The sequence below is a fragment of the Psammomys obesus genome, unplaced genomic scaffold, assembly GCF_907164565.1.
Source record: "Psammomys obesus unplaced genomic scaffold, mPsaObe1.curated_primary_1811, whole genome shotgun sequence".
Taxonomy (NCBI): Eukaryota; Metazoa; Chordata; class Mammalia; order Rodentia; family Muridae; genus Psammomys; species Psammomys obesus.
The window spans coordinates 26,819,781-26,833,150 of NW_026593286.1; the positions used below are offsets into that span (position 1 = coordinate 26,819,781).

Below are 13,370 nucleotides of genomic sequence, written 5' to 3' on the forward strand. Positions count from 1 at the left end.
CTAGGGGAGGTTCAGCCTTCCAAACTCGCCACCCAGCCTTCTCTCCAAATCAGACAGGGCAGCTGTGTTCTCTGACTTACATGCTATCCTTCAAGGTAAAAATTTATTTCAAATAAGAATTCTCTACCAAACAAATCTTTTAAGTAACAGCCTTGGAGAAAATAGTCAACCTTTAAAGTGATAGACTTGCAAACCTAATTATAAAGTAAATGTCATAGGGTAAATTAGCGTGGGTGTGAGAGGAAGAAGCTGGTGGTGATTGTAGCTGTTAGATTTTTTTTTAAAGGTTTCTTCCCCCACCCCAAGTCTCCATATTGAATAAAATTTGGAAAATGAAGTTGAAACGAAAGTCACTTATGACTTTGACACCTGATTTCTACAGGAAAAGCAATGCTGGGTCTCAATTGGCTCTTCAACTGGATAATCCCATGTTTCCTACTTCCTGTCTCAAGCTGGACGGCTCCTCATGTTTACATATTGCTCTCCTTCTGGCTTCCTTGCATTCATAAGTCAATTTTAAGCATGTTAATATTTTTCCCAGGCAGAGATGGAACAAAGATCTCTTGATTTTATAACAGCACAATTTTCCTTGTAATATCCGCTCCTCTTTCTTCACATCTCCATTTTCAGATGGATGTCACATTCAATCATTTTGAATAATTCTTCTGGTGTCTCTCTCTTTGTTTTTATTTTTATGGCCATTAGTTCAAGTTGAATGTAGAGGTTTCTTAAAAAGGAAAAATAGAATTTCCATATGACCCATCTATAACACTCCTTGGCATATACCCCAAAGAATCTATATCAGTGTGGGGATATTTGTATACCTATGTTCACTGATGTTTTATTCACAATAGCTAGGAAATGGAAGCTGCCTAGATATCACCAACCAATAAATAGATAATGATTGTGAAACATATACACAATAGAATTGTACTTAGCTATAAGACAAATAAAATCATAACATTTACCAGAAAATGGATGGAATTGGAGAATATTATACTGAGTGAAGAAACTCGGGCCCAGAAAGCCAAATACAACATGTTGTGGATCTAAACATGTTTTTATTTTAATCCCAGGTGTGGGATGTGGGACTGACTCAGAGAGTCCACAGCAGAAAACTATTTGCCTTGTTTGGGCTCTGAGAGGAGCTATTTGCCAGCTGCAGATAGTTTAAATCTGAGGACTCTGGAGAGAGAATAAATACCAGAGCCCAGAGAATGTGGAGAAGCTCTGAGCAAGAACAAGATTGCTGCTGCTTCCTCCCCTGTGGTTCCTGGTTGCTGTTAGACAAGAAGTTGGAGAGCTCCTGAAATGAGGACTGGACTGGCTCCAAGGAACCCGATGACCCTAACCAGCAGAAAGCAGCTAAGAGAACTGTGTCCCCTTTCCTACTAACCCTTTCTCTCTCCTACCTGGTGTTGGGTGTTGGAATGGATTCAGGTGGAGTTGGGAGAAAGAGATGTAAAAAAAAAAAGTGTAAACAAAAGCATTTAAAAAGTATGGTCAGCAACAACATGTTCTCTTTCATATACGGATCATGGGTCCAAACCCTTAGATCATTGTGTTTAACTTGGAGTTTCTGTAGCCAGGAAGCTAGGAAAGAACAGCTAAAGGAAGAAGGGGAAAAAAAGAGGGCTTAATGAAGGAATGTAGAAGAATATGTGCAATATGGAAGAAAGGGAAAATATAAAGCATGTAAAGGTTTAAGTGGAGATTGGGGTGGAAGAGAATAGAGGCGTGCAAGGGGTAGGGTAAGCTAAGGATGCTTTGGAATGCCATATGCGCCTATTATTTGGTGAACTTACTTTAAAATATATATATTTTTAAGTTTGAATGGAGGTACCCTAAATGAGTGGATGATTCTCTGCTTGACGCCATAAAAAAATCCCAGTGCTGGATAGGAGATTCCTCACTGGAGTTGTTGGTCATGGAGGTGCCAGAGGCTGCAGAGTTTCCTCTCAACAAGGTGAGCGCCATTGTTCTTGGTTGCAAACTACAAGTAGATGGTAAGACCCTACTGTTCAAGCTATCACACACTTGGTTTTAGGGAATAGAGAGGTCTGGCTATGTTCTGCAGGCAAGCTTCCATGATGCCAGAGCTATGTCAGCTGCTGGGGAAGAAAAGTCATCAATAGTCTTACCCAGCTGTAATCCCTGCAAATGCACTATCTACCTTGTGTGCATATGCACCTTCCGGTGCAATACTAGTGTCACTATTATGGGGTTAACCAACCACTGTATGACTGAATTTGAGGTTCACCCAATGGGAGGGAAGTCATGCCGACTATGGTCAACCTGGTCAAAACCCTGTGACTAGAGACCTTAGAGAGGACTCTAAGGTCCATGAACTAATAACATTAGTCTTAAATTATAGTGTGTTGAATTGTTCATTTGCTAAATGGTAATGTGTTTATGTTGGCATCCATAGATTAACACCGGTTTTGGCCTTGGTCAGAAAAGCTTCTCTTTTCTCTTTTTCTTTTCTTTTTTTTTTTTTAAATGGGCATTGAGTAATGCAAGCACTAATAAGTTGTCACTGTGCAGAGAATAAGTCACTATTGAGTGCTCAGCTCAAAATGGTACTACTATACCACTCCTTTCAAGCCTCAGTGAACAATGCAGAAGAAGGAACAAAAAAAAAAAAGTGTAAAAGCTGGAGGACAGAGAAGAGTGCCGCAATTGATGACTTCTAGACATGGCATGGCACTGCACTCAAGAACTCACCAGAACTGTGGTCACCTGCACAAGCCTGGGCCTATCAACATTTACTCATGTTAGAGGAAGGGCCCTGATGTGCCCCGGGGAACTGTTGGTGGTTACTGGTTACTGAAAGAAGAAGATGTCATTTCTTCAGTGGTGTAACGACTGATAAGTTGCCCACCTGCCAATAAATAACCCACACTCATGCTCGTGAAAGCAAGCCTAATTAAACTCAGCAGGTCATAAAAAAAAATCAAGTTTAAAGAAAAAGAGCACAAAAGTAGGATGGAACTTGTTGAGAAAGATAATTTGAGAGGGAGAGGAAGAAGGATGAATGATGGTAATTGGAGGGTGAAAATAGAATAATGAAAGAAAGATGAAAATGAAACAAAGTCCTGGTGGGAAAGGAACATGTTGACAGGGTAGGATTATACATCCATCACTAAAGAATTCTTCATTTATTGATGTTATTTTAAATGAATTAATCTTTAGAAATAAAATTCCCTTTTCAGAGTAGTAAGAAAATACCCACATGATCTCAATTACAGGAGAATAGAAAACTGCATACATGGCTACTATTTTCACACAGAACCTTATCATAATACCAACTACTTCAAAAAAAATTCACTAATCTATAAATGGGAACCTTTCTTCCTGACAGCATTTGGTGGGAAGAAATGGAAACAGGAAATGCAGTACAGTCAAACACCTAGAAAAAAAGAAGAAAAGGCATAAAGGAAATTGTTTTATTAGCATGGGCATGATATTAAATTGAACTGTATAAAATTAGCGATGCTCAAGCTTTTAAACCCTTTGAAAACAGCAATTTCCTGTGCTTCAACCTGATACACGAAGCCTCTCGGGAGACAGTCCTCTAATGACCCCTTTTTTCTTTGGCGCTGCTGACACTAAGAACGCTGGAAGGACCAACCCTTACCAGGTCAGTTGTCTGCAGCAAGCAAGCAACCCAGCCATTAGCGTGATTTGAGGAAGCTCCTTTGTGGAAGGAGCTCAGGCTTGCCGGCTGCTGGGACCCAAGCTTAGTGTGTGTCTCTCATGGCAAACCTCTCTGCACGTGGCAGCGGACTTCACTGCACCATTCCTTTCTGGCATGGGAGTGCAGACCATGTGCTGCTGTTTGTGTTCATTCACGGGCTGTGAGAAAAAACGACCTCGACTTTGACCCAGGAGTTTCATGGTCTCAAATACCCATGAAAATAATAAAATAATTTCTTAACTTTAAAGTAGGGTAAAAATCAAATCCCAGCCTCAAAAAAAAGAAAGAAAAAAAAAAAAGAAAAAGAAAAAAAAACACATAGTACAGGATATTCTCAAGGTTATAGATTGTAGGTATTACATTTTTTTAAATAGATCTCTCAAATAATGACCATTTTATACCAAGAGTCTGAAAAGAACTTTCTTCCTTAAGAAAACCCATTTGTCATCTTTCCAAACTTATCCTTAGAATCCTTAAAGTGAAAGCCTCAGGGAGAAGCAAAAAAAAAAAAAAAAAAAACAAAAAAAAAACAGGTCATGGCTCCCAGGCTTCCCTCTCAAATGTCATATCAATTTTCTAGGCAAGGGATCCCATAGTATGCAGGCATCCAAATCATTTTATTTTTAAAAGCCCTGGAACTAACACACTCGCTACATGAACAGCCATGACCCGAGCTTATAAACATGGCTGCCAGCTTGCCTCTTGAATGTGGCGTGGAGTGGGTCACATCAGCTTTCTTCTTTTCCAGGCTGACCACTGATAGAAACTAACTGGTTCCCCCCCCCCCAACAATGCTCTAATTGTGGAGTTGGCATTTTTATGTAAATCTCTGTTCCTTGATTCATTAAACTCCATTGCTCCTGACATTTCCTTTCTGACCCTTATCAGCCACACACTAGGAAAACATGGCAAAATAAAGAGGACAAAGAAGGGCAATAAAAGGGTTACAACCAGGAAGGGTATGGTGACTATGGCCAACAAGGAAATTCAGGAACGGGTGACTAAACGCCAGGGACACACTGCCGGCCAGTCACAGCTGTATTTGTTCAAAGCCTGTCAAGTGCTTAACACCATTTCAAGGTGTCACATGGAGAGACATAGGAAATGACAGTCTTGGAGGCTGCTTGAAGAGCTCTTGAAATTTAACGGACAGAGATAGTGACTTAAGTGTCTAGAGAGCCACAAACACACAGGCTGGCCCTGCTTAGCTCCCTACTTTGTTTCTTAGAGCGCTTGGAATATTTCGTTTCTATCCTTGTGTTCTTGCTTAGTGTGTCCCACTAAGCTGGGATTTGCCTTGGATGAGAGACTGTGTGTCCGTTCCGATTACTCATGGCCGCTCTTTGGGATTTCCCATGCTGTAATATAAAATCCAAATACGCGTGCGCTATGTCTGTGCACCGTTGTGAACCCCTAGCCAGGCAACACATACTTAGGAGATAATAATAGCATAAAAATTAGGTAAATATTTAAAGCTAACAGCAGCTTTATAGACATATTACATAACCTATTTTCCTAAATGAGTAAAAGGGATCAAACACACAAGCAAATTTCTAAAGAGTTTAGACGGTAACAACTAAAACCAGACCCAAGGAACGTACTCATATTTCCTTTCCTTAGTGAACATGGGATCATAAATTCAAGATAGTCAGCAGAAGTCAGAACCTCATCACTTGGTTTCTAATTAGATCCGAGAACAGTGGGATTCGACTGCACACAGATAGACAACAATCAGAGCTGAACATTTTTCTGCTGAGCTTTCTCATCTGCAAAGCTAAACAGCAAATCTCAAGGCTCGGTGTGACATTCAACACCAAGGAGGGTAATTTCATCGAAGACTCCAGTCTTTGCGTGCCACATATTGTGTTCTGGCCCACCCTTTGACACCTGACTCAAGACAAGTGACTTCCTGTGGCCAATGGCATCTTGGCTAGGTTTCTATTGCTTTGATAAAACATGTGACCAAAAGCGAGTCCAGGACAGCCAAGGCTATGCAGAGAAACCCTGCCTTGAAAAACAACAATAAACAACAACAAATTTCATCTTTCTATCATGTGTTGAGTTGAAATAAAAACTGGCCAGCACAAATGGGATGTTAATAATGTTAATAATCTCTACGCAGAGATTGGAATAGTATCTGTAAGCTGGGACTTGATCCCCTCCTGTTCATCAGGCCAAACCTGCGGGGTGGTGGGGAAGATACAGGGAGCATGAATATAACCCCTCATTCTAGTTCAGCCTGAGCCTGGTCAACCATCTGCTTGCCACTCTGCTCAGGGGTATCAGCAAGCGCCACGGAGATCAGCAGAATTTTCTCACTGGTGTACAGGTGCACGCACCACTGAATTTTAGAAGGGTTTAGTTTATAGCTTTGTAGTTGTAATAGCTAAGTAATACAATATTCTCATAGCGCAATAAAAATTAATTACCAGCAAAACAAATGTTTAAGATGTTAGCATGACTCTTAGAATATAGGGCAATTTTTAGTTCCATGGTTTGGCTTCTGTACAAACACACACCCTCACCCCAAACACATCCCCATCACTGGGGATTGAGCAGGTTTTGGTAGGATGCGCTTAGAGGAGAGATTTGAAGAAGTACAGTGTGGCCAGTGGCAAGACTGTGTCACCTTCCTAGCACTGTTGGTGGGCCAGTAATTCTCAGCAGGGAGTGAGGGCATGGCTTCCAAGGTCTCCTCATAGGTGGGCTAGATCAGAGCTTCAGGCAGTACAAACCCATAGGTACCATTGTCCCTTAGCTCAAATGTGTGGGATAAGGGAATCCCAATGTGTCTCCAGACCAGTCTTTTGAGGATCCTGACATAGCATCTGTAAATGAAAACAGGAAGCTAAATATAGAAATCAGATTTTGAAAGGAAGGATTCCATTACTGTGCAGTAGGGGATGGAGGTAGAGGGGGGAAAAAGGCTTCTCAGGAAAATGAAGGAGCCATTCCTGATGAGGATCCATCTGATCTTGGTAAACAGCCCCTACAGAGCCTGTGTTTTATTTGGCCCTTGCTCTTCCTTGTGCCTGGAACACAGCAGAGACTTGGTTAAAGTTGCTCAGTTGATTAAAAAAAAAAAAAAAAAAAAAAGGCAGCATCAAATTTGCAATGTCAGAATGAATAGACTAATCTCCACAAAGAAATTAAACAGACAAACAGACAAATGAATCACGAGAAAAATATGAGGCAAATATTAGCTAGGCGGGCCCCAGGAGCTAAGGGTGGCAATGGAGGGGCTGGGGAGCTGGGGAGGGACCATGCTCAGACGTGGAGAAGCATTATAAGGTCCTTCAGCTGAACTCTTGTCTTTTGACTATTTCCCCAGTCTTGCCCTGATTGGCTTTCCTGGTAGGTGGACACTCTGGGACTGTAACCAACTGACTGAGGCTTAAAGGACAATACCCTTCCTGTTGACTCCTGTGCCTTCTGACTTGCCAGCTCTTTTAAACTCAACCCAGGGAAAATTCTGGTTTGAGCCAGTGTATCATTGTTTTTTCCTTTGCACTCATGCCTTCTCCCCAGAGAGTACAATACTGAATCATACAGACTTCCTTTTATCCTTGGTCATTTTGATTCATACAGCTCTCTGCGGGTCCCAAGAACTCCTGCTCTTCAGCCCATCTCACCATCTAAACTTCATTGATTTCTTCTGTGCCTCAGATACCATTAAAGAAGCAAAGAGAAAAAAAAAGTATTCTTACATAAAATATCTGCACTTGATCCAACTCTATAATTGGTTCCATGCTTTGCTTTCAATGCATTTGCCGCCTTCTGTCCAACTTGAATCTGTAGGTGGGAAATGTTGAGAGAGCTGGTGTTAAAAATAAATCCAACAATCCAAGGGTTTTATATTTTGTACGGCTCTATCCCCGAGGTTTCAGACTGTCTCTCTAACCTCCCATTGGGCATTTATGTCTAGATCCCCTGTTGTAACCAGACCCACATTTCTTTTCATTATATCTTCCAACAATGAAACTGTTCTGAGTTTCCTGTTCCTGTTCTTCCGTACTACTACAACACATGTAGAATTCTGTAGATTTCTTTAGCTTCTTTTTCTCCTCAAAGTCACCAATGTGAATTTCTGTTGCTATTACTCCATGTCAAACCCATTACCCCAGACTTGGTCTGTTGCATCCTCTAACACATTTCTCTTCCTCCCATCAATCTTTATCCCATCCTGGTTCATCCCACATGGCTTCCAGATGCACATATCTACGTCCATGACCCTGCTGAAAAGCTTTCAGTAACTCCTCCTTGCCCAGGGAATTAAACACAGACTGCCTAGTTTAGATTGTGAGATCCTCTGCAACGTGTTTCTAACCCACCTTTCCAATGTTGTATCCTATGCATTTACCCTACCTCATAGTCAAACTCCTGCTTCCTCACTGCTCCTCACCGCTCCTTAGCTTCTCCCTGTTCTCTCAGGATGGCCCCTCTCCCTAGAATCTCTACCTATCGGAATTTACTCAACTTCAAGGGACTTTCTTGAATGTCAGCTTCTCAGTAGGTTCCCGATCTCCCCAACTGGATTCTCTCTCTTCCTGCTTTTTCGCTTTCACATGTCTTTGTTCATAGTCTCTTACAGGTTCACCCCCTTTGTTTTGTTTTTTTTCTTCTCACAGTTATTTGATGTATCCCTTGATACTCCCTGTCTCCTGATTCTAGAGAAAATCTTTCAGAACTATATGATCTGTTGAGGCTCAGCCTTCCTTTCGGCAGAGTCTCTCCAGGACTTCTGCGGAGTCCCGTACTTACTGACCTCCTGATAAATCTTTTCAAATAGGTCTGTTGACAGACCCTCTGATTCCAGACATTCTGATTCCAGACATTTCAACACGACCATCTATCATTGAAATGTTACATCACAAAGCTTCTGCTTAGATTCTCCACAGACACCACTAAAACCCCTTGTCAGTCCTGCCAGCACTGTGATGTTCAGTTGTGTTGGTCACACTGCACTTAGAGGCGTATCAGATTCCCTGAGTCTCTCAGCTGGTAATGACCCAGTTTTAGATCCACCCCCCTTTTTTTTTCTCTTCCTTACTCCACAGATGGGTGCTAAGATGTGACAGAATGGTGCTCGGGTAAAGGTGGGAGCAGCCCAGAGAAATTCCAAGGGAAAAATTAAGCAGGCAGCAAGTGGTGCAAGGGAAGTAGGAGCAGCATCCTTTAGGTACTTGGGACTTTCTGTTCGTACCACACACACACACACACACACACACTTGAACACGCTTGCAAACTTCTTGCCTCTTCTCCTCTCGGTGCTGAGAATTCTATCCCTGCTCACTCACCTATTCGTTCTCTTTTCATCCAAAACAATTCTGAGTCTGTCTCAGTTCCTGGGAGTTAGGTTGCCCAGAACAGAGAAAAGGGGGCAGAAAAAGCTGAGGAAATGCAAGGAATCAAGCAGTTGCATCGTTCATACTGGAAGGAGGACATTGTTAGGGAAAGGGAGAGTCGGGAAGGAGGAAAGTTCTGGTAAGAAAATGAGAGCGGGCCTGGGAAAGGCTCAGGGAACTGTTTTGTGTCATCAGTGGAACTGAGAGCATTTCCAGGACCAGTGATTCACTATGCTCACGTGTGGAAGTCTTCTAGCAAAGAAATAAAGTGTTTCTAAACATTTTCAATTCACACGTGCCCCTGTGCGTCTCTGGGTGAAATCCATGCCGACTGGTCTGAGAAGCTCCTGTCTCCATCTGCGTCACACGAATCAGTCCTAGACCACATTTTTTCATCCAAATTGTTCCTTAATTTTATGTTATTATTATTTTTTTTTATTTCTGAAGCTCACCTCAAACAACTAATTCATGGCCAACCTTTACTTATTTTATTCTCTGTAGTTTATTTTCCTCAAATCTTAGTGGTGGGAGAGCAGACTCTCTATCCCTTCTTTGTTGACAAAATAGCCTTGGGATTTTTTCACTATTAATTACTAAAAGGAAGTAGAAAAAACAGAAATGTTATTCTCAGCCTATAGATAGATTTGGTCCTTTCTGAGAAAATGGAATAGAAATTCCATAGATTTCTTTTTGCTGTCTTGTTTAATTTTTTTAAAAAACTCTTTTTTTTTTTTTTTGAGTCAGGGTCTTACTGTATAGCTCTGGTTGGCCTGAAACTTTCTTTGTGAACCAAGCTAGCCTTGAACTCACAGAGATCCACCTGCCTCTGCCTCCCCACAGGAAGAGCCCTCCTTAGAGTCACTTCCTCTGAGGGCAGAACTCCTGAGTAGACTTTGCTCCTGAACTATACTGCGGGGCTGTATAGAGTTGTTATATCTGTGTCCATCTTCTCTACTTAAAGGTGCTTCCTAGTGAAAATGATAAAAACCTCCTTTCCAGGGGATCATGAGATATTGATAAAGCCCTCTAGCCTGCTTGGCAGCTCCTTCACCGGCCTGTAAGAACATGTTTACAGGTGGACATGCAGAAACTTTGGTTAAAGGTTCTGACATGAGTAAGAAGAAATGGCTTTTTACACATGAGCTGGGGGACAGAGACTGATAGGAAAAGAGTTCAAATGTGAAAAGTTCCAGTATGTAAGGCATTAAAGTGCTGATAGGTGTTCTAATTTCAAGAGCAGCTTAGAAAGTGGACACACACACACACACATATATGTATGTATATGTATATGTGTATATGTATGGAAAATATATGTTTATTATAACACACATACACATATATATTCCTGTTTCTTAAGTTATCCCTCATGCAGTATATTGACCATGGCTCCAAAAAAAACTTTGTAAATATAGGACTGCTGTAAATAGTTCTAGAAATGGAAATCTCCTTGGAACAAGGGGCTGGGTTCAGTACAATTATGCACAGTACTATAGCTTCTCCCCAGGAAGCCCAAAACACTGTGAAGTTTCAAGTGCAAAACTTTTATGCTTTATGCTTGCTGTCAAAGTCTGAGGATGAGTGCTTGTGTTTCCTCTTCAGCACCCAAGACTGCAAAAGACACAGAAAATTTACTGGTTCCTCGGCATGGAACCAATGATTTACCAATATCTTTCAGGAACTCCTATACTCCTAATCCTGTGGCCAGAGGGCTCGAACAAGAAAGGTAATCGTTAACAAGAAACCCTCTGACATTTGAATACAGATCACATAATATCTCTCTCTTCCTGAACCAGAAGGAATGACATTCCCATGAAAAAAAAAATATTGAGGTATTATATTGAAAGATGATACCTTCTGATGAAGACCTTTCAGTTGGTGGAAGACACCTTTCCATTGAAGACCTACAATGTCCCTGGAGTTTCATCTGGCTTGGTTAACAGTTCCCTCAAAGAAAAAAAGAAATCTGTAGCGACTATCACAAACTGGGAAATGAGCCTAGTTCTGGGCTTCATAACTAAAACCTGTATTTCTACAAGTTAAATGAAAAAGTGCCAAGGATTATAAGTGACAGTGAAATAGAGCATGGTTGACTGGAGATCTAAATTGATTAATGGTTTCAAAAAGTCAGAACCTTTTCTAAACAGAGTGGCTTTGTGCAGATGATACAAGTGCTTTGATGATGCAGAGGACAAATCCAGACTGGTTGATCACCATGCTCTCCCTGTAGGGATTCTGGGAATGTAGCTAGCGCTAGTTCTCTTTAAGTATTTCCCCAAATGAGTTTATTATGTTACCACAAGAGTCGAGATGAGGAGATAATGGCTTTAAGTTGTAATAACCCAAGCAAATTTTAGTTACTTCTACGTATTGAAAAATGATCATATAGTGTAAATTTTCATAGCTGTGACAGGAAAAAGTGGCCTCAAGAAAGATATCTGGATGTTGTGGGATACTTTTGTCTTCTGGGGAAGGCTCCCTTCAGCAAAATATCTTTAGTGGATTATTTTTTAGCTTCTGCTTGCGCTTAATGGGTCATGCTCTACTGGAAAAAAGACAGGAGGCATAAATAGCCAAGAGGTCACCTCGCCTCTGCGATATCAAGAACATGGTAAGACTCATTCTCATCTACCCTATCATCTGCACCCAAGAGGGAGCTGCTTTTCAAAACCAAAAGTTTTTTTTTTTTTTTTTGGTTGTTGTTGTTGTTGTTTTTAATAATAACAAGCATTGGCAAGACTGTGGGGGGAGTGTGAGCTTGTGCACTACAGGTAGATATTTTAAATAGTTTAACCAAAATGGAAAGCAGTAGATCAAATTAAAAAAGAAGTAGAATTAACCCACAGGCCAGAAACTATGCTTCCAGATATGTCAAAAAGAAGTAAAGTGGAGACTTGGAGAGACGTATGCACAGCCATGTTCTTTGCTGCGTTCCTAACAATTCATGAAAGGTAGAATAAACCCAAATGTCCACTGATGGGGTAGATAAACAAAACATGGTGTATACGCACAGTGGAATATCACTTGCTCTTAAAAAAATGGAAGGAAATATTGATCTGGAGAGACGGTTTGGTCATTTAAGGCCAAGGCTCACAACCAAAAGGATAAGAAAAGAAACTGTCATATTCTACAAGAGATGCTCTGAGGGTATTATGCTAAGTTGAGGAAGCCAAGCATAAAATGACAAACCCGTTATTACTCCATTGATGTGAGGTATCTATAGTACCCATAGGTGCGGAAAGAAAACTAATGTTTGTCACAGCTGGGCATAGAGAAAATGCAGAGTATCATGTGATGAATACCAGGTACACACAGTGAGTCCATTGTGGATTTTGGTTCACAACCCTGAATATTCTAAACTATAAACCTAAAAACAGTTGTCATTATATGCTTATGCTAAGTGTATTTTACCACAATTAAAGTGGAAAAAAAAAACCCTCAGCTATGACTGTTACAACAATTCTGCTCACCCTTTGATTTGTGACTAGCATTCATGGATTCACAAAAGGGCAAAGAGCCCAGTTCTTTCCAGCAAGTCTGCCCACCAGAGCCTGGACAAGCACAACTTCAGAGAAGGACCTAAAAAAAAAAAAAAAAAAAAAAAAAAACAAGCACAAGCTCCCTGCCCTGGCTTGTATTTCCCTGGCACTTCCTCTTACAAATATTACTGGGCAAATGCTTCAAGAAGAGTCTAGAAGAAAAACAGGGCACTGTGCTTAGCAGCAAAGAGAGCAGATATTATTTAGCCGTGTTATTTTAGACGTGCCATATTCCACTAACAGCTGGCATGTTTTTTAAGCACAGTTCAAAAGCTGTAATCTCTGGATGGAGCTTCGAGAGAACATACAGAAAGGAGAGCACGTTCCCGCAGACTATTAACATAATCGTCTCATTTATGTTATAGCCGAACACCTAAGATGGCTCCCAACTTGACACTTCATGAAACAGGTAGTTAATTAACGTAGGTAAAGAAGCATTTAACCAGAGTGTTCCTGGCAGGCATCTGGCAAGGTACAAAAAGCAGGAAAAAGAAAATAAGGGTGGTAGGGATGGGGTAGGATGGGGGATGGGTGCAGAATAGAGCCAGAATCTCTTGGAAATGAAAATCAGAGAAAGGCAACGGCCCTATGGAGGTTTGTCCAGAGGCCTTGGCACTGTGGGATCACTAATTCTTTGTAGTTACTTGGTTTATTTTTGGTGAAGCCAAATGGTATGAGCATGAGCTGCCCATAAGAATACACGGTCAGGAAGCATGGGGCATCTCTCTTTCTTTCTTTCTTTCTTTCTTTCTTTCTTTCTTTCTTTCTTTCTTTCTTTCTTTCTTTCTTTCT

The 13,370-nt window shown here is 41.0% G+C and overlaps 1 protein-coding gene across 1 annotated transcript in view; it reads right to left on the reverse strand.

Annotated features, from left to right (window-relative positions):
* Positions 1 to 5,921: 5,921 nt before the first annotated feature.
* Cpo (carboxypeptidase O) overlaps positions 5,922 to 13,370 on the reverse strand; it is a 92,401-nt gene continuing 84,952 nt past the window's right edge. Inside the window, 5 exon segments of the mRNA XM_055616794.1 lie at positions 5,922 to 6,038; positions 6,327 to 6,491; positions 6,494 to 6,525; positions 7,405 to 7,489; positions 13,206 to 13,312. Of these exon segments, the coding sequence (XP_055472769.1) occupies positions 5,922 to 6,038; positions 6,327 to 6,491; positions 6,494 to 6,525; positions 7,405 to 7,489; positions 13,206 to 13,312 (506 nt within the window).